The 21,789-nt window shown below is 38.0% G+C and overlaps 1 protein-coding gene across 1 annotated transcript in view; it reads left to right on the forward strand.

Annotated features, from left to right (window-relative positions):
• Positions 1-10,543: 10,543 nt before the first annotated feature.
• The window catches only part of CAMK2G (calcium/calmodulin dependent protein kinase II gamma), a 233,771-nt gene continuing 222,525 nt past the window's right edge, over positions 10,544-21,789 (forward strand). Inside the window, exon 1 of the mRNA XM_026851328.1 lies at positions 10,544-10,562. Within this exon, the coding sequence (XP_026707129.1) occupies positions 10,561-10,562 (2 nt within the window). The 5' untranslated portion in view covers positions 10,544-10,560. The remainder of the gene's footprint in view (positions 10,563-21,789) is intronic.

Below are 21,789 nucleotides of genomic sequence, written 5' to 3' on the forward strand. Positions count from 1 at the left end.
GGCATGCAGACCGGAAGTATACAGCTGTTCTTTTTCTGTGGGAAACTAAAGGCAGATTCAGAGTTCCTTGAGCCAGGCTTTTTCATTGTTTATTTGGAAAGACCTGGATTTCTGTTGTTTTGTCAGTGTAAGTCATACAAGAAGAAAATTTATCAAAGTGTCATAGTTACATAGAGAAAGATCCCTTTTCCCCTCTCTTTCACTCGGCTGTCTCTGGCTGTGTAACTGGCACATGCACAATTGAACTCTACTGCCCCTGAGAAAAGCCTGTGGGAGATAGCTGCTAGAGATATTAAAATTTCAGTTTGGTCCTGTTTTCCTTTATCTGTTGACAAAATTATGATGCCTGCATCTCTTTCAGGCTAATCTATCAAAGAAGCTTTGCCAGAGTTTGTTGTGCTGACATGCTCTGTCCCTGTGAGAGAGTGTATATATCAGTGCTGAATTCTCTCTGAAGTTTTAGTTGCTAATTATATTCCATGCAATGTTAAAGACTAGTTCAGGGTCAGGAATGATCATCAAAACAGAAACAGAATAGCCTGTAGTCCCAATGGGAAGGCTATGCTGTCTTGATACCAGTATCTTTGACAAAATGTTATAAGCTGGAGTTGTAGTGTCTCTTGTGTGGGAAAGTGGATTGTTTATCTGTCACAGCTGCTGTGTGTCACAGTGGTTGCAGGCTATTTCTTATTTTGGGGGAGAAAATAGAAGTTGGGGAAATGGAGCATCTGTTAACAATTCCTAGACAAGTATGCCTTGGTTGACACAGTGATCAGAGCCCTTGATGATAACTCAGGAACTGACTCTAATTCATCATAAGACATGGCACCACAAAACCCCTCAGTAGGCCATAGTTCTTATACGGTGCTAAGACCTTGTACTGGCTCTGTACAAGTGATAGATATCAGCAGCTCTGCTGTGTATCAAACTCAGCAAGTGTTGATGAGGTCATACTCCTAGTTACTGTAGGAAACAATATGTGTATGAGGAGTGAGGGTTAAGTCCATGTATTGACACAGTCTCCATTTTGTCATGGTGTCGCTTCTGAACTGTTAACAGTCAAAACTGCCCTCCATCTAGTTTCCCGTCTTCCTCACTGAACTGTGTGCAGCTAAACTATGCTCTGTCCAGTGATTTTCTTGATTCTTCCTGTTGTGCACTGCTAGGAAATTTTTCTGAGCTGCCTCAATCCTAAAATAAAGAAATCCTTCTTCCCACTCTCCAGCCCTACCATATCCTCTTTGATATGGAAACCAAACCAAAACCAAAACATATTCAATTATCTTTCATAGCAGATCCTGCTAAATGAATAGTTATATGTTGCTCTGGCTCTTTTCTGTATACATACATTTAGCTTACTTCCAGTATTACCAGGGCAGGAGAAAGACCTCATCATACGATGCTTATCTGTACTTCACCTTTTGTTTAGTTCTTGCAAAACAATACTAGTGCACAATTAGTGCACAATTACCCAAAATATTGCAATTACTTTGTCTGTCTTACCTCTTAAGAATAATGGCAATCTGCATTAACTAGAATCACTGCCCTTAATATGTTCCCTGAAATGTCATTGCCATGATTTAATGAACCCAGTAGTCAAATAAGATTTAAATTCAGACAAGTTTGACTCAATGAATTTCAGAATATCATGACATAATGCTGAAAAAGACAGAGAATTTTATATTAACCTTATGTAAATTTTTTAAAATGTTATTTCATTTTAAATTAAAAATTCTAAGTTGATAAAAGTTTGAAAAGACAGGCAAGAACTGGGAGCACAGTACAGGGAACAGTTGATATTGACTATTTTTTCATATGATCATTTAGTATCATGATGGTTAGGGCAATAGGAATATCCTCTAATAAAGAATGTCCTGCTCTATGTCCATTCCCTCCCCCTCACAGTGAAATCTTTCACAAAACTATTACAGGTAACATGAGAAAAGCCTGAGAGCAAAATTTATAATGCAAGAACACATGAGTAAATCCCACAGTGATCAGAAAACGTGACTCTCAAGTGATCATTATTATGATTTTGTGACTAGCAGAAGGGAGAAGCATGGCTTAAAGTTCACTAAGATGTCCTATAGAGAAACATTTTCTCATCTTCTAGAAAGCAGAGCCTGCTGCTGCTATTCAGTGATGTCTTCCTTATACTGACTTATTTCTTGAGATTACTCTCAGAGTGCCAACATTTCTTTCAGGTAAAATAAAAATCTCAAGAGTCCAGATTTTTGTGGTCTCTTTCCAGCTCTGACACTGATGTCTGTCTATTATCAGACAAGTCTGAGCCTCCACGGCTGAAACAGGTTTAATATTTACACATCTCAGAGCAGTGAGTCACATCTTGGTTCTGTCCAGTAAAGCACATAAAGTTCATCATCAAATACAGAGTTATTTCCAGACAGGGCCCCTCTCTGAAAAATGTTAACAGGTGGAAACCCTAGTAGATAAATTAACATCTGCTCTTCAAGAGAGGGTTATTTATACCACCAGCATGGGTTTGGTGAGTGCAAGTGTACCATGCAATGATATACAGAAAGCATTTATAGCTAGAGTGCTCTGGACCTGTCCCTCCCCCATTTTTAAAGCAGAAGAGAGAAACAGTCTGATGTGTGTGTGTTTGTGTATTAGTAACACCTACATAAGGATGCTATTTGATTTCTAGGCACAGAAATTATTTGATCATGCAGACTGAGAGAACTGGATCATGAATAGAGGGCATCTAACACCAAGTCCATGGGTGCTTTGATGATAAGAAATGTACAGAATGATTTTTTATGAAAATACAGCTTGTCTTTGTGGGGTTACTGATCACAATGAGCTTACAGCCGTGTGAACATATCTAGAATTTTCATATGCTTATATATGAGAAAATGTCTAAGGAAAAAAGGCATTTTTTCCCCTCCACCCCTTTTTTGCTTGGGGCAATATTATTAATTTGTAGCTTCTCAGAAAATCTGTGCCTTTTTCCCAGTGTCTAGCTTTGTTTTTTACATTGGAGAAACAATGCATGCCCATGAAACTGAAGAATTTTTATGCAGAAATTTGAGCTGGTAACTGGATGGTAACTTTCTCTGCTGACCAAGAATGAGACCTGATCACTCGTGCAGTTCCCACTGTCTCAACTCGAGTGGATGGGCAGTGACTTGCACACTCCCCTGACGTGGCAGCTCTGGTCATGGCTCATCATAGTGACTTCAATGCCTTTGACATGACTGTCTGCTCAAGCACTTGAGGCCCACCAGTGCCCCTTGTGTGGGGGGGATAGCAGTGTCTTATAAAAGCATGTATATGTTCCTACAGTGTTCCTGACAGAAAGGAAGGACTGTACAAAAGAAAGCCCACAACAACAATGTAAAATGGTAAGTCACATTATGCTAGAAACAGAGTTTAAGTTCAGGAATGAGGAATTCAGTGATGAATCACATGAACTCACTCTCCTTCACACTTACTGAATCTATTACATGTTTTTAGAAAAGTCTGCATTAGTAATACTATAAAAATCTACTTTTATTCAGGGATTGCATTGCATATCCACAACTGAAAAAAGGGAGGCTGTGCTCCCCACATGCTATTCTAGCTAGGCCACTAATCACATATTTAAAGAGAACTGTTCTGTGTATTTTAATTTCTTTGTCTTTTCTGAAACACCCAGTATGAACGCCAAATAGAGGCATGTTTTTGATGAGTATCTTTTCTCTAGAAACTGGGCTGAGAGCCACAGACTTGCTTCCAGTGAACCACCAAAGCTTCTTTTATTTTGATGACCTAAGTTGCTGTTGAATTTGGATGAACTCAGACAAGTTTATATGTGAAAGTGTCTGTCTTTCATTGCTAATCCTTTGAGCTATTCAGTCCTTTTAAATCCTCTTCTTTTTAGGCTTAAAAAGGCTACATCTCCATCCAGACACTTTCAATGTTCTGCTTTCAGGACTTAAAATCACAGTTCAAGGCTCTTCCTGTATTTAAGATAATACTGATAACTGCAAAGAAATCTTTTTAGCAAAGATGTTTGAAACATCAGCCAGCATACAATCTTCTTTCTATTGAGTTATAGATGTGCTTAATTAACTAAAATACATCACTTGCGTATTTTAAAATAATCTTTTCTAGGAGAAGACATATGAAGCACGTAGTCAGGTTATCTGATGTCTTGCTTAAAAGAATTCTTCACCAATAAATGACAAAACCTCTTTTCAAGAAAGGAGTCAGCAAATCATGTCATGATTTTCAAGGTAACATAATGATAGATTGGAACACAGGAGAACAGCAATGAAATAGAATAACATGCCGGAGTTCAAAATAGTCAGTGTGTCATATAAATAGGCTTTGAGACAGGGGTAGAAGAAAGTTTCATGTCATGGGCTCTCACATGTTGAGCATGCTTTGACACTGCAGCCTTCTTTCCAAACCTGGGCAGTTGGAGGGGTCACCATTGTTGTGCTGTCACACTGCAGAGAAGCACAAGTTCACCTAATCGAGCTACTTCAAGCTCTAAAGTGTCTGAACTTCTGAAAAATTATTGCTTCCTTTTTCTTTTCTTTTTTTTTTTTCCATTTCTTATTTAGTGTCAGGTTGAAACCTTTTATGATTTTAACAGCCAAAAAAAGTATAAGAGGAATAAGTACGAAATCAATGACATAGTAGTTATTAAATCTGTTAAATTCTGCAGTTTTCAATGATACTTAGTATCTTCTGACAAAAGATTCACAAAAGATTCACAATCTTTAAGCTTATGACTTGAATCGAGATGGTGATCACTAACTCAGGTAAATTTTAAGAAAGATGGATGGTGACATAAAAGGTATTTTTCTTCTTTTTTTTTTTTCTTTTTTTGTTTTTAGTTAAAATCAAGCTCATCACAGAACAAAGTATGTTTCCATTAAATTCTCAACAGCAGAAGTTGCCATCTTTTACCGAACAAATTACAACTTCTAGCTTCTCACAGAAATTGTTCTCAGAATGCTCTTTTAAGGTCAAGAAGAGTCAAATGTAATCAGTCATCCAGGAAAATGGAGCCCTGCAGACTCAAAGGTCTGAACTTGTCTGCACAGGGAACTCTGTGCTTCCTTAGTGTAAAATAAAAATGTTCACAGCTCCTATGAGCAGTAGGGCAAGGAAGATACTTAATTTTTTTGGTACTTCAAAAAGCATTTGAAGAGACAGTCATGTAAGTGCTGTGCTCATCTGGTAAGGTGGCATGGCAGTAGTGTCTACCATCCTAATCTGATATTAAGTTACTAGGCAAGCATATTCCTACCTCTTATCATATATTAAAAAGGTAACAGGAAATGCTATACTCAAAAATGGAGAGACAGTTCAGTCTTCAACAGTGTAAGTTTGCATTTTTCTCTGGTGGAAGTCAAGAATTTTTTAAAAATTACCTTTAACCTTTAGAAGCCTCCAGAAAGAAGTGCACTGAACATGGACTTGCTTTAGTTTTAAGTCCTTTCTCTTACAAGTGCCCCTCCTCCTACAGTACACAAAACCTGGTGCTTTACAAGTCCAAAAGCTATGATGCAATATGCTTTGCATCCTGAAACATTCTTCTGTGCTAGCTGGTGACTCTATCATGGAGATTGATGCTAAAACTCTTGACACATTCCTCACTGTGTGATGCAATATTTTAAATAAAAGAAAATGGTTCAGTTTAAAGCATGCTGACAGATGAAAACAAATTCTGGAGAAGTAGAGCCTGACCTCCCTACTGTGTTTTTTTCTTCCTGTGCCTTAAACCAGAAGCTTTAGCAAAATGATTCTTTATCACAAAGCTTCCTTTGAATGGATGAAGAGGGAATGCCCTCGTTTCCGTGAACCCTGGGGGGCTCCCTGAAACACCCCTCTGTTGCCCTGCCTCGCTGGCCTCCTGGGAGCAGCCCGACTGAGCAGAACATCAGATTCGTTCCAGACGCTGCTAGCTGCCAGCATGTTGTAGGACTAACTTGCAAGGAATGTTCCCCTTGGCAGGCAGCCTCCTCCTGGCACCAGCACCAAATGATATCAACCATAATTGTTGCTATTTAGGGTTTTTCTTGTTGTTTATATGAATCACTGCTAAGACAGCTAGGTTATCCCAAATCTTTGAACAAATCATACAGTGGGAAGCCTGACAGTAGGTAGAGGATAATATAAGCTATTTTGAATTGAATCTACAATTTTTTGAGCTGAGCGATAAAAGCATATTCTGCTTGAGCTTGAAGCTCCAAATCCAAGAACTGCTGAGTCTTATGACTCAAGCGTTGACACTGTCTTGCTATGTATCCTGGAAGAAGTTTCTTCAATGTTTCTCTTGGTTTTCTTTTACTTACACTTTTCTCTATTTTCTGTTAATTTGCTTTTTGTTCAGTTGCTTTGAAACTAATGTAAGGAAGCAGACCCACATGTAAATAAATATTCCAGTGTTAAAAATAGTATAACCTGTATGCAATGGGTCTGACTGTGTATTAAACCCTGAGTTTCTTTGTGTGTGGATGAAATATATAAATAAAAATGGTAACTCTGGTTTTGCTGAAACTTACAAACAATTAAAAACATAACAATGACCCTGTCTTTCTATTTCACTTTTTCCAAATAAACAAAATGCAAATATACCAAAGCATATATGAAATTCCTGATCTGGACACTGCTGTTAGTGCCCAACAGCTCTGATCTGGGTTTGCACTTCCAGAAACCTCGGGCATGCTCACTGTCACAGGCATTCTGGAAAGTGTCAAGTAAAACAGCTGTGCACACACAGTAATTCTGGCATGTCCTAAAAGCAGGTGACTTTGCTGTGCGAGTACAGTGCCATATGAATGCATGCAGCTTTGATCAAGAAATCCCAAACAGAAATATATTTGTCCTTTTCTGTGTGTCTCTACTAAAGCAGACAAAATCCGTCATTTTCTGTAAGAGAGAACACTATATGTGAGGTGCTCCTGTGCAGAATTTTTGGACGTCTACCATAACAAGCTTAGGCAAATAAATCTACTCTTTGATGCTGTAGGATAACATTCTGCAGCACACGTTGGCTAGTAGAGACTTCTGTGGTAATGCATGAAGGATAATTTAAGTTCTAAACAAAGAGGTTTGTAAGTGTTTTTCTCCACTTTGTGTGACTGACTGCGGGATAAAATAGTATACACCTCTTCTTGCATTTGTACAGTGTGTTTAGTGCCTCCGCAATTATGTTATATAAATAATGCTGCTCATTTAAACTTACATAAGTAAGCTGAGTGCCAATAACACTCATGGCAGAGTTTGAGTCTTGCATTGCTTTTCGATACTACTGTGCATTTTATTCTAAATGCAGTACTTTATATTTCATTTTGCAAATGAGAAGCACCTATCAAACATCACTATTTCAAACATGAACTGTACTGTTCAAGTAAAATATAATGCTCTTTTAAAGGTCAGGATCTATATAGTCAGAAGAGAACAAATTCCAATGTGGGGATATAATGTGATTGTGACTATCCTCAAATATGTGCATTTTCATCAGGTCACCCTAAGCTACATGAAGAAATGGGTTGTTAGTCAGTGTAACAGACAGACCAGAGATGTGAAGCATAGGGAGATATAAGAAAGCAAGGCACCACGACTATATTATGCCATCAGAGATCATGCAGCTTGTACAGAAATAGAAGTTTTGAGCTGATTAGGGACACTCTGCCAATGCCAGTGCTTTTTGTTGCCTTCAAACTGGCAATGTGTCAGAGCAGGCACAACACTTTGTGAGGAAAGACAGGATATGGCTTAATACAAGGCATGGAGAGAAGTGAAAGAGTTTTGAGGTACACTATGTAGGTGGTGTGCTCAAAGGAAAGGATATGGTAAATTTTTCAGTCTCAAACATAAGACTGAACCCTGGGGAATGCATACACTGGAGAAGCAAGCAATCTCTCTACATCAGCAACAGAGAGTGCATCACTGTGCATCCTCACTCCCGGTATCCAAAGCAGCAGTCTGAGGCTCAGACTGCAAAGGATGTACAAGCTCAGTTGTTTGCCGTCGTGACACAGTCACTTAAATGCACAGAATTATTTACTGTATCTTGCTTACTTTATTCCAAACTCCAGTTAGCACAGAACTCTGAAAACACAGTTATGTGGAGGATAGATGAGATGCTTTATTATGATGCAGTTGCAGAATCAAGAATCAAAGGACTCTTTGGTGTAATCCTACCTAGAAATTTTTGTGATACAAGTGGGAAATCTTCATGTTTTGTAAATGTGAAGTACAGAAACAAGAATCAGTTTGTTAGGTTTGAGGCCATTCTGAATGAATGGATCTAGACGTACTGATACTTTAAATAGTAACCAACTACAAACTGGTTTTTAGTTGTTCAGGTTCCCCCTTCTTTTTTTTTTTAATCATTATAATTCTTAGAAAACAGAATGTAGCCAGGGGAAGGATAACAGGGAAGTAGTGGTTCATTTGGCAAATACTATGCTGAAATGTTATTTCTGTCTTTTCTAGTGAAGAAAAGGCTTTTCCAGGATTTAATTATTTTTTCCTAAACCTGTAGTAATATCTCAACTAATTTACCATATATGTTCAGCAGTTGTCTGGCCCAGCCAGGAATGTGAATCTTCTGTTTTCCCACTGTTACTAACTTAGAGATAAAACCCTTCCATATTTTAATTACTGCAAATCTATCAAAGTGCCAACCATCAAAATACAACGTTTTTTGTTACTTTGTTACAATAAAATTGTTTTGTCTTCCATTACCTTTCCTCTGCCCTGAAGACAGTATCCAGCAGATTGCAAGATCTTGGCTGTGTGGCATTATGTATGATCTGTTCAGGTGTATCTTTCTCCTTCATAAGAACAGACGTTGCTGCTTTAGGCCCTGGATGTTCTCTGCCAATGGTTGTGATAGTTTTGAACATGCCAGGAAGGCAGTGGCCAGAGTGATGATTTTGCTTTAGCAGTGTATTTCTCAAAAGCCATCCAAATGCCATTATGATGAGTGGCTTTGAAATACATATTTAGGTTTATAAACTTGCAATTAAAGAGCTTACCTGTTATGTCAGAGCAAGAGAGAATTCTTAGAAATCAATTGTAGAAAGCCTGAACTAGCCACAAGATAGATTTATGTGCATTGGCCTTTCTCACTTCTGTCTCATATGTGTGGTGGTTCCTAGTGAGCCGACTGTAACAGAATATAACATTCTTTTCTTTTTTTTTTTTTAAATGTTGGTCTTTCTTGAACTATTCTGTTCTTAGAACTCTTACCATATCCTTTTTCTAACCTTTTTCACTAATGTCATTTCTTTTTGCACAGTATCTCACAATATCTGACCTGAAGTCAGTAAAGGTGCAAAGTCTGAAATTATTGATACCAAAGCATTAGAGGGTTATAGTTGTATAGAGAAATATGTAAGCTGGAGCACTGCTGGAAAGCAAACCAGAAAGGTCAAAATTACTAAATATTGTCTACACAAGACTACTTACTGCCTTGTACATGACTATTCTTGTTTTACTATAAAATGACTTGCATCAGAAGTGCAACTCTTGCATTAGCTATTGCCGCAGGTCACAGTGTTGCTGCTTTCTTCCAACTCACAACCAATTAAACAGAAGGAAAAAGAGAACAGGCAGGATACAGACTAGCCTAAATTTCTTATGTCCAACGTCATATTCAGGATCCTTATTTTGACAAGCACTGCTGAAATTGGGTAGGTTTACTGCAGTGCAGAGGAGCTGGCTTCATTCCGTTGCACTTGTTTGCCATAAATTGTAACATTCTTTTAATCTAATGCCTTTGTAATTATACTGATAATTGCTGCTTGGCTGTCAGGGACACTTCCTAAAGAGCATCTGCTGCAGGAATCTCCAAAAATAAGGTGTAGCACGTGTACCTTTATGATCATTAGTATCTAGCAGTTTTAGCGACCCACCTGACTACGTTTTGCTCTTTAGGAATGTAAGTTTAAACAGATGTATTTTTAAATTAATGATATCTTCTTCTCTTGCTATTGTTAATTTAGGAGCTTTCTGCACTTTAAACTCACAAATTATAGTCTAGCAGGTAGCAACAGTACTTAAATACAGCGTTTTTAGAGCATGGATTACAAGGCACAGAATTCCAACCTGGAACAGCTGGCTGATAAATTACAGTGCATACTAATCAGCATGTCATGGTGGAGGATTTACAGGGTCAATAGCAAGTGCCAGCCAATTATAAAGCAAATATATCACTATGTCTGTCTCTTCAACCAGAGCACTATCTGTATAGTAATTTGCTTCTGCACCCACTAAACTGTAATTTCCTAGTAATCTGGAGAAAGATGCTCTTCCAATAGGGAGACTGATTCTTGGGGGAGAAATCTGAGAGTGCTTGGACTTTGTAAGCTGAAAAATTTTAATGTTCATAGTTCCAAGAGATAAATTTTTACCATGACTAGGAGATATCGTATTTTCCATTTGTGAGATGGAATAATAACTCTAAAAAGTGACATCATCTTCCAGATCCTCAGAATCAAGTTATGATGTGCTTATTGTCTGAGTAGATGCTTGGTGCTTATAGAAGAATCTCTGCTTCCATTTCATACAGGAAGCCAAGCATCAGACGGCATGTAAGTGTGTGTGGCACATGCACGTGAGAGATGTGCCTGTACACAAATGTCAAATTAAAGTAAATGGAGAAGGATGGGAAAGATGACTAACAAAAAACAATTAACAGTGGAACAGAGCTGTAGTTTGTGGGGTTTCCTCATGATTTTTCTTGTTCACCAATGGCTAAAGATTTCTTGCTGGGAGAGATGTTGGTCCTGGCAATTGATAATAGAGTTTCTACAGCTCTTTAGTTATTGGAGGTTCTCAGAGTGCATTTATCACCTGTAGAATATAATGCTTCACTTCTTGTAGTAAAAAGGCAGAGCTCTAATATACAGCTCTGATTTTATGTTTTGTCTGGTAATGGGCCATTGTGTTCTTCAGCCGCTCAGCAGTGTAATACTAATTGTGGATGACTGATGAGCAATGCTAGCTCATTTAGCTAAATTTACAATGACTTTATGCTGAGCTGGGGCTTTCTAGGCATCAGTAGAACTCCTTTTTGTTGCTGCCTTGTGTACATGCTGCTAGGCACCAAAGCACCAAACTTCAGATCTAAACCTGCACTGACCAAACAACAAGCGAGGAGTAGAAGTCTGAAGGGGGGAATGTTTCAGTATCTGGGAAACTTTCACTGACTCCTTAAATGATCTATTAACTAAAATTGTGTTTCTGTTTGTTCTGAAAATTTCCACATATGCTTCTTTTATGTGGATCTGTACTGTTGATGAGACATAAACTTATAAGGAAACGACTAAGCCATACTTTGACTAGTTGATTGCTATGGTTAAAGATGGTACTGAGTGGATGTGAATTTATGGAAATACAGCATACTGCTGAGCCCATTGTGGCTGGGGTTTACCAGTCAAGGAGGACAATATCTGTCAATCTGCTGAAGGAAACAGAATGAAGGGGTGTTCATGAGATATACTGTGTTTCTAAAAAGGAATCATAATTGACATTTCATTTGTCGGACCTTGCCTTCACTTCATTTTGAAATTTTTCTGTCACAGCAAATGGGGGGTCCCAGTAAAATGCACTCCCTAACTGTTGACTCACATATAGTTGTTTCAGACTTTCTAATTTTTTGCTTATGCTGTCTTAAGCCTGGATCCCTAAGCAATAGCTACACAATGTCACTGGCAGAGAGAAAATGAATGTATTTCAATAAATAAGAGGATGCTGGCCTCTTACTGTGCAAAATTATGAGAATTTTCTTATTTAAGGAATGAGTCACAACACATTGACACAAGTTACTTGCTCAGCTCAGTTGTTCAGCTGCTATTATGTCTGATTTTGATTATGCATGTGTTGCAATGTCTAATTTAGGGAAAAAAAAAAAAAGCATAACACTCACTTATGTATAGGAAATTTTTTAAGAGCTAATGGTATCATGGAGCCTGATTTGAGCTTCCAGGAGTGCCCTCTGACTTCCAAGGACTACAGACATTTGCAAATGTAATTAATAAAAAATTGTTTGGAAGCACAGATGGAGATGAGACAAAAGAGCACTATAAAATTTACTTAGAATCATTGTTCCACCTCCATGTTTGTAACTAGACTTTCCTTAAAACTAAGTTCATGGAATACATGTTGTGTGTCTCATAGGGATCCTCAGCAATCCCAAGGGATTGCTTCAGGGTTAGCTAAAGAATGTTATTGCATTATTTACCAATGACTCATTTGTAACCATCTGCCACTCCTCTTCCTTGAGTAAATATTGGCAAATGTTGTTGCTGCAAAAACAACAGTCAGCTCTACATCACAGCTTTCTCAGATACTGGCACAATGGCTGTGCCAGGATAAGGCAATGAGCTTATCTGGAAGCTATAAAAACCATCTGGGGCTTTCTCACATTATGTCAGTCAGAGTAACCCTAAAGCTGTGCCATTTGATGATGGGAAAATGAGGACTGAGGTCAGGAAATAGCAAAGATCTATCCCTCATTTGTTTCTGTTGTGCCAAAGGGCTTGATCTGTTTTACCTTAGCTGTTCTTATAGCTTCTGGCTTGAAGAAAAGAGCAAGTGAAATCCATTGGAGTTCTCATCTCTGGGTGAAGCTTTTGGATGCTAGTGATACCTAATGTTCTTGCTTTCTTCAGCAGGACCATGAAGGAGAAAAGATCCCTCATGTGTATGTGTATGTATATATATGTATATATATATATAGAGAGAGAGAGAGAGAGAGAGAGCTTTCATGGCTGTGACATGCAGTTATATCTAATTTCTATGCTTTCAGCTTCTTCATCTTCATTGTAGAACTGCAAAATCCTCTGTGACCTGATGTTGTATATAGATTATTCAAAAAGTGTCATCTTGGTGTAAAACAGCAGACAGTACTTTTTTTCTGAATTCTATGAGTTGGTCTATTTTTCTTACATAGAAATCAGTGATCCAAAATTATATCTTCATTGATTTGGCACTCACAACTTTCCCAAATAAGACATTGCAAGATCCTTAATGGCTGTACTTTTGAGAATTAGTAGGGGACTGGCTCCTTCTGTTTGCTTTCAGGGTAACCTTTCATGTTTGCTGCATTTTCAGAACACTTTGAATATATGCCCAAAACCACCAAAGACATTCATCCTGCCCCATCTTTCTTCAAAGGCTATTTCAGTCACTCTCGCCTGAGCAAATGAGGTTGTTTTAAGAGGATTATTTATCTAAGTATCTTTCTTCCCTCTACATTGGTAGCTATTCAATGCATACACAGTACTGTGCAACGCAGCATGGAGGTGTCCTGCTAAGTCTGGGCAATTTAGCTTGGCTGCTGGAAGCAGTACAGTTACAGGATCCTGTGTGTGGCTTCACCTTTTCACCTTGGCTAAAATTTTCAGCTTTATGTTTGACCATGCTGAAATAGGGTAGTCATGCTGAATAGGGTGTCAGTAGAGTGAAATTCTGCCTACCCAACAAGAGGAAAAAAAACCCACATTAACTCTTTCATATATGGATGCGTTATTCTGGTGGATTGTGGTGGTAGGCATTGGGTACTTGCAAGCTGGCTTTTCAATGAAGAAGAAACAAGTGGTGTGAAAGTCTGCTACGTCCTTCTTGCTACACACAGGCTAGTAAACGAGCTTTAAGTCTTCTAAGACTTAAAACTTGCTTGCACATAAAGAAAAAAGATTCTTGAGAGATGGTGGTGATATTGCTGGGTAATATGGAGACCTAGTTCATGGAAATTAGATTTTCTGTAAAATTACTGAATAACGTGAAAATTCTGAGAAACAGGCAGAAGGAGATATTTAAAGACTGGGTTACAGCCTGCTGGCTGACTACAGTTTGAAAAGTAGGGCTACTGACATGGTGTGTGGAAAAGCCCATTTAAAACCATGCTGTACCTGATTTAGAGTGATGTAGGATGAAAATCTATAGTAAATCCCCATAATCCACATTCAAATATTAGAGCAGGGGCTTGTATCAGGTTGTCCTGAACCCTTGTGTTATTACAAAAGTATTGAAAGTCTCTGCCTGTTTTCACTGCAAAAGGAAAATAACACTAATTTTGTGAGCTTGAAAGATTCTGCAGGGCAGAATTAAGATATGCTAGTCTAGTTCTGTGTTCTTGTTATTGTGGTGTAGCATGTGAAAGTGAAATGCAAATGTTAGCAATAGTATAACCACTCAGACTTGCCTTCTGTTTGCTTAGGCTTTACTGTGGATAAACTTTAAAATACATTACATCACAAATATAGTTATACAGAGTTCAAGCATGTTAATATTGTGCAGACTTCTGTATCCCTTCTCTCCCCTTCCCCATCATCCGGTAAAAATCACAGGCTGTTCTTTGTGACTTATGAGAATTTTTCTTTTCCTTTCTTTCTTTGCTTTGTTTAAGGAAACACCTGAGTTATGACTTTACTTTTTTTCTCTGCAACCATGAGGAATACAATTTTTCTTTTAAAGAGAAGCTTAAATCCCTTAATCCTGGGCTTTAAGGAAAACACTAATTATCTTTACAGGTTTTCATAGCTTTTGTTATCCCACTTTAGGATGAATAGTATTATTTCTAATTAAATACACTGTTAAACACCATTGATACTTCCTTTAGTGCTATAAACTCACAGAAAACTATTTAGCTTGTTCTGTGGAACAGGATTCTTGTTGACTAGGCGGCTTGTTTTAAACCAAGTCTGGTCTGTGACCATGAGAGAGATGCTGAAGTGAAGGAAGACAAGAACATTGCAAGTTTAATCTTCCTATCTTTGCACTGAGAGAACAGCAAGTGAAATGGGGAAGCTAATTTTAAAGTTACTTTCTATACTTGACACCCCAGCCGAGAAACATAATTGCAGTAGGTTTAATTGCTGTGCCATGATCTTTCCCAGTATGATAATAAGCATTTAGCAGCTTGGTGACACTGGGATAAGGTTATCTTAGGAAGCACACTGTGGTTTTATTTGTCATTATCAGGGATGCAGAAGTACCCTTTGGACTCTTTATATTATCTGTGTACAAAAAAACCCCACATGTTTGCTGCAAGTCATCTTCCTTCTAATTCTACCAAGATCAAGAGATCAATGTCAGCTGAAGAGTTGAAGACAGCTTTCACAGGGGAAGGTTGCTTTGATTGTTGGTATTTACAACCAGCCATCAAGCAGCACGCTAAAGTTTTGTAGTCCCACGTGAGAATGACTGCTTATGAAAACTAATTCCTCATTCCTTTGGTTTATATAGTGTTGCTTTGCCAATTATTAGGCCTAGCATAAAGATGAACCAATAACCAAATTGTATTTGATATAAAAGGGTCAGTACATGGGCGAGCACTGGGGGTACAAACAAGTCAGTCAGATTACATATAATTGACATCAATCCCACTGACCCCAACAACGACACCACATGACCAACAATGGGTGGAATAAATGGTGACATGCAGTCTCCCATAGAAGGGACAGGAGACAACTGAATCAACAAACCAAACACATAAGACCAAGGAAACCACATACTGAATCTCCACACAGCCCACATTTACAAAAGCCAGACCTGACTAGAGCCCAGTCCCAGGGAGGCAGGAGGTCCTTCCCCAACAGGGAACTCTGCACAGTGCATCCCCCTCACAGACAAACACTGCCCCTTCCTGCAAGTGGTCCCAGCTTTTATCCCCAAGTGGGACACCTGACCTTTGTTTACTTAATGCAGGACACCCGGGGCTCCTTTACCTAATGGCTCTCCCTGCAAGGCCGGCACCACCCTGGAGGGAAGCCTAAAGGCAAACTCACCCCCCCGCTTTGTGAAGGGCTGTGGGAATCACCCATATGTCAACCTTCATTTGGGGTTGAAACCCCAGCATTTCAAGTGTTTAGCTTGTTTCTTCATTTAAAAAATATTGATAATGGCTAACTGGGAGTGTCAGAATGTTTTTGTATGAACATCTATCTTCACAACCATTTTTTTAATGCATTAAGTGCCCTTACAGATTCCAAATGGAGACTCATCTCCATGCTTATTTCCTTTGTGTTGAAATTACCTGTTTTAATTAGTCTAAATGCCTGAAGAGTTTTATGTCTTCATATATCACTAAGCTTATTTTCCTTCTGAACATACAAGCAACCATCCAGGTACAGAATACATGGCGTTGCAATGTTGTTCACCTGGCTTGGTAGTGCAGCTTTTGCAGCAAATTCAATTAAGGCATCAATTTTAGGCTATGTGATGATAATAAATTCCTCATTTAATAGAAGTTATGCTCTGATGGTTTTTCACATGTCATTTTAATTAATCAGTATAAGTGCTAATGAAACAATGAAGTGGTTGAGCCATAGAAAATAACTATCTTCTGCTAAGTACTATGCAAGAAAGAATAACAGCTCTTACCAGACAGATGTATAATTCATGGAGCTTCCCTGAGTTTATGGTTTTCAGCTTTTATTAATTTGTATTTTCATTAGTCCTAAAAATGTGTCACAAAATGAAGTTAAAACTACCAAAAGCATGAAAGTCTCATGCAAGAGGTTAATGCTTAAGTTGTCTAATTACAGTCAATAGAGGATGTGATTTTTGTAAGTATGATTGGTTCTTATTGAATAGTCTTCCATTACACCTTGAAATGGGATTCACTACTAAAGCCAAGAACCTACACAAAATGTAGCCCTTTGCTTCCATCATGGCTTTGAGAAACAGAGGAGACAAGTTATCTGGCTTTTGCATGATGTGCAGGGCTTCCATTCTCAGTATACATCAGTATCAGAAACAAAGCTGGGACCTCAGGCATTCCTCCCTCAGTCGATGATTGAGCTCCATAAGCCACTTGGAGCTGGGGAAAGTTGCAACAAGTTGGTGACTAGTTTCCGGTCCACATGAAGCTGGCAGTGCCTGTTTGCTTCTGGTAGGCTTCACTTGAGTGCAAGCACTATCTAATTAGACATGGAGAGATTTATTGAATTATATTCCCTTTGCTCACTTGGTCAATGCTCAGAGTATGAATCTTTTAACAGATATTGACTCATGGGACTCCAGCTGATGAGGGAGAAGGTTTTGCATCTGGCATACTCAAGGTCATGTCATAGATTCACGTGTTTGTGGGAAAGTGCGGAGCTGCTAGGCAGCTGCCCAGAAAATGTGCATTGCTGCCATGTCTGCTCCTTCTGAAACCCCAGGAACAAGGCACAGCAAAGAGCTAGAAGAAAATCCTGGCACTGCAAATACATGAAATGCAGACTCTGTGGCACAAGTGAGAAAGTGCATAAACTGAGGTCTAATTGAGTGAGTCATATGCTCAGAGCAATGAGACTTGACAGGTCTAAGTGAGGAAAGCCCCAGAAGGGCTCTTCAGAGAAAGAGCACTATTGCTACAGTGGTTGAGTTCCTTCTCAGCCTCTTGGTAGACAAGCAGCCTAGCCTTGAAATTATGACTTGCAAATGTTTGCAAAATATAAACTGTATAGGAAGTTCATACTTGTGCATTCTGTAGTACCTTGAATCTCTTGTCTGAGAGCTGTCTTTGCAGGCATTTGATTTCACTGAGGTATATTTCTGTTTCATGACAATCGGGACTATAAGGTAAGAGAGAAAGTTGCCAGATTTTGCCTCTGAAATGAGTACTTGGTCCCTGTGAGATTCAATAGGAGCTGCTGCCATTGAGGAGGATAGGACTGAATATTTGGGCTTGATCCTGAAAAAAAAATTAAAGTCCTGCTGTTTTATTCATTAGGACATAATCTTGACAAACAGGATTTGGATAGGATTTTTAAAATTTTTCTCTTTTTTTAAATGTGGAACATATGTTATCATGTATTTAACTTTTGGTAAAATAGCTGTTTTGAAAATGATGTGCAACATAAATACCATTTTAAAATTTGGCTCCGGCTGAGGGAAGACACATACAAATGAGAAGGAAAAAGATGCATGATGAGAAATCTGACCTTAACTTACTCCCTTGCTGAGGGCATGCTCTTTTACTCGAGAGGCCTATAAATAATAGATTTTTAAAACATTTAACTTACATTTTAAAAACATTTAACTGAAATCACCAATGCATTTGAATAAATATATTTAGCTGTTCCTTTCCAACTAACAACTGCCATGGTGTTTGGTTCCTCAACACTGTGCTGTTAAAGCAATTGCAGGCTAATCTTTTTTACACCTACCTGATTTTTGTCAATTCTGAGTAGTCAAGCAAGTCCTACAGCTTAGTTTTTATTCCTCTCCTGTCACAGAGGCAAAGAAATAGCCCTGCTGCTAGTCTTGTTCAATGATGAAATTGCTCTTGAGTCTCATTAATATAATGAATCAATATGTTCTCCTGAACTGGCATATTTTATGTTCTTAGTCTCTGCTCCCTAGGAAGACACTACTATTTAGGGATCAAATCTATCCAGTGAAGTAAAATGAAGTGATTTTCCCTCTATATATTTTTCTAGCTAAGGAGTTTTCCATGCAGCATTCTAAATTATTCAAGACTCTGTAGCCTGTGGAATTTTCAATCTGTTGGAAACAGCTGAAAAATAAAAAACACATGCTCCACTGGCTCTGCATAGAAGAGTCTGCATTTTAAACCAGAGCTCCTGCATACACTGTAGCATGTGCCTGTATCGTTTGGTGTTGACATCTGCATTATGATGAGGGGAATTATTCAAAGCCAAATTACTATTCAGGGTGGTAGTGTGAAACAATGAAAATGAGATTGCTAGAGGGGAAAATGTATGCAACAGTTTGTATAGTCAGGAAAGAAAATCGGGTTCATTTGCTGAAGCACTGCTTTCCTCTTTAGCAGAGTTTAACCCCTTTGCAACAGCTAAAATAAAGATGTGACATGTTTCATGACAAAATGCAAAATGCAAGTGCTTTCTATGTGCCTTTTTAACTGATGTAGTTATACTGTTATGGAGTTGTTCTGAAAATGTCCTGTGGGGTAGTAAATCCTTTTTTAGACATGGGTCTGCACCTTATTGGAACAAATTGCATTAAAAAAAAAAAAAAAAAAAAGACCAAAAATCACCACTTTTCCTCTTATTAAGCTGTGAACACACTGTTTTGGTTTTTTTTTCTTCTGTTGCATATGTAAAAATGTCTCCTTCAGTCTGTGCAATTTGATCTTTGGCGAACTGGGCTCGTGCTTTGGGAATATTCTGCCACATCCTGTATTGGTTAGCTTAATAGCTTGGAATATTAATTTCTGTCCCTGAAAACATTTTCTTCCTTAACTAACCAAGACAGTCTGACTTGTGAATACTGAAATATAGTATTAGAACTAGCAGTTAGTTTCTACAAGTTTGTAGTAGTTTATAATTGCTTTAGAAGTAGGGTCCCAACATTCTCCAGCTACCCAACCTTTCAGATGTCCTAATAAAACTTCTAGAAAGTCATCCTTGCCTTGTACCATACCTCTGCATGCTTCAGAAAAGGAAAAGAAACATCCATAGATTATAGATTCCTTCCTACACTTAAAAATTATCTACAATAACAATTAATTAAAGAGTTTCTCTATAAATCTTGGTCAGAAATCCTGCACATCACATCCTGCCCATGTAACAGGATATTTGTATCACATCACTGTTTTGCAGCTCATTGGCAGAGCAAGATTTGTACCTATTCTTGAAAGGTTTATGCCAAAATGTAGCTCTATCCTGATTTGCTGCCTCTGAGACCCCCCCTCCTTTTTCTTATATTGTCTGTCCAGTTATTTTACAAGTGGCTTTAGCATCTTGGGTCTGGGGGGCTTAGGTGAATGATAGCATTCCCATTTTGTTTCTTTACGTCTTGAATTGTATGCCAGACCAAACACTGGCATATGGACACATTTGAACTGTATGCTAGATAAGCAATGGACACTTGCCTTTTTCCTTGAAGGCTGTTTGCTTACCTGCAGTTTAGCTTCCCTTACCTGTCTTTTAACTGGTAGAAACAACAGCTTTTACATGTGATTACAGGAGCTCACAAAATTCCTTATTGATCAAAGAGATTATTCTAAGGAAACAAATAACTGGAAATTCAAATTTAAGACCTGGGACAAATTGACTAATGCTATTATGCTATGCCTGGTTTACTTTTATTAATGTTGGGTTTGTTAATTTATTGAGTCTTTATTTAAACAAACAAAAAACCCTGAACTGAGTTGTTTCTTTTCCAGCAAGATGATGTTTTTATCAATGTACATTCACAATAGGGGAAAGAAATTAATTGTTACAATTCTCTGATTACTTGAAAAGGGATTATAATAAAAAGGTACTTGGGATTTTTTGATAAAAGACAGTGAAAAACCAGATATTAAAAAAAAAATCTTATCTTCATGGCATGTAGTGCCTTTTCTTCTAATGGAATTCTGCACTTTCTTATAGTAAAATAATCTATTCTACTTATATTTGCATGATGTGCCTTTTATGTGTAAAGGTAGAAATACTTACCCAGTGAATAGAGAAATTTTGCAACTATTAAACCTATTTTTAGAGATGGACAAACACAGAAGCAGAAAGGAGACACATAAGTTAGAGCAAGTTCCACACTGAAGAGACCAGGAGTACATCCAGGGGTACAGGAGATACACCCCTGGCTCTTGCAGTGTCTGTAACTGCTCTTAGCCTGACCATCTGATACTGAGGTCTGAGAACTGCATGTTTGTTAGCTGAATAGTGATGTATCTGCACTGTCTTGCAAAAGATCTGGAGAGGTTATCAGCTATGTAAGTGCCCTGAAAAACACGATAAGCTTTGGTCTCAGGGAGGTGGAAAATCAGGAGTTGTCCATGAAGAAAGACCCTGATGGATGAATTAACTTATGGGAGCCAGTAAGTGTGTGTTTGTAGTAAGGTGCAGAATTCTTTTTTCATACCTATGCAACAAGATACCAGTTGTCCAGACCCTGTTCAGTGCCCCAGTGATACATGTTAAATATCCCCCATTGCTGCGGCTTTAATAACCTTCTCACAGATACTGGAAGGCTGCCACCCAGAGTGCAACCTGGGCAGTAACAGTAGGAGATTATTCATTAGACTTCATTCTTCAGCAAGGCCTAGAAATGATGGCTGTTTAATCCTCATCTTTTTCATGACAGAGGTTTTTCCAGTGTAATGCCATCTTGAGTTTATGTAGCATATGTTAATAGGTCAAATGCATCTTGTTGAGGAAATTAATTACTTGACTGTTACCTTTCATTTACTTTGTAGCTGAATGCTTTAGAAAAATTTCTACACTAAATTGTCTTCACATTTTCAGTCAGAATTTATCCTTTAAGCCAGAAAAAAATCTACTTACTTATTCTTGGCATGTGAACCACCAATTTTTGTTAAAGATATAAATTCTAGAAACAATTTTGAACGTTACTGAAGATTATCAAAATTATCTACATCCTTCTTTAACTTCTGTTTCAATGCTGATTGCCACATCTTAATCTAATTTGATTTCAAAACATGGTATATCATATAATTGTGGCAGAAATGACTATAAAAGGAATGAATGTTTTGGCATAATTTTAGCATGTAACTGATCTGTCATGAAGATCAGTAGTAACCTAGAAACGGGATAATCTTTGTGTGCTGTTCTCTTGTAATAGATTAACAGAGTATGTAACAAATCTATTTAAATGTTACAAAACCAGTTTCTAATGGGGGTAGGTAATTTGCGAGAAATGCAGAATATCTCAGGCATTCTGACTGATGTCATGTTTGACATATGCGGAATGAGATTAAATAAATGCTCAGTTTTGGTCTGGAAAAGTAGCATTTGCTTCCTTAAGCAATATTGAGTTCTGTTGATATGTCAAGGAGAAAATAATCTTTAAAGTGCTATTTAATGGGATGACAAACTAGGA

Source organism: Athene cunicularia (assembly GCF_003259725.1).
Source record: "Athene cunicularia isolate RWA chromosome 6 unlocalized genomic scaffold, athCun1 chr6_part1, whole genome shotgun sequence".
In the NCBI taxonomy this organism is placed as follows: Eukaryota; Metazoa; Chordata; class Aves; order Strigiformes; family Strigidae; genus Athene; species Athene cunicularia.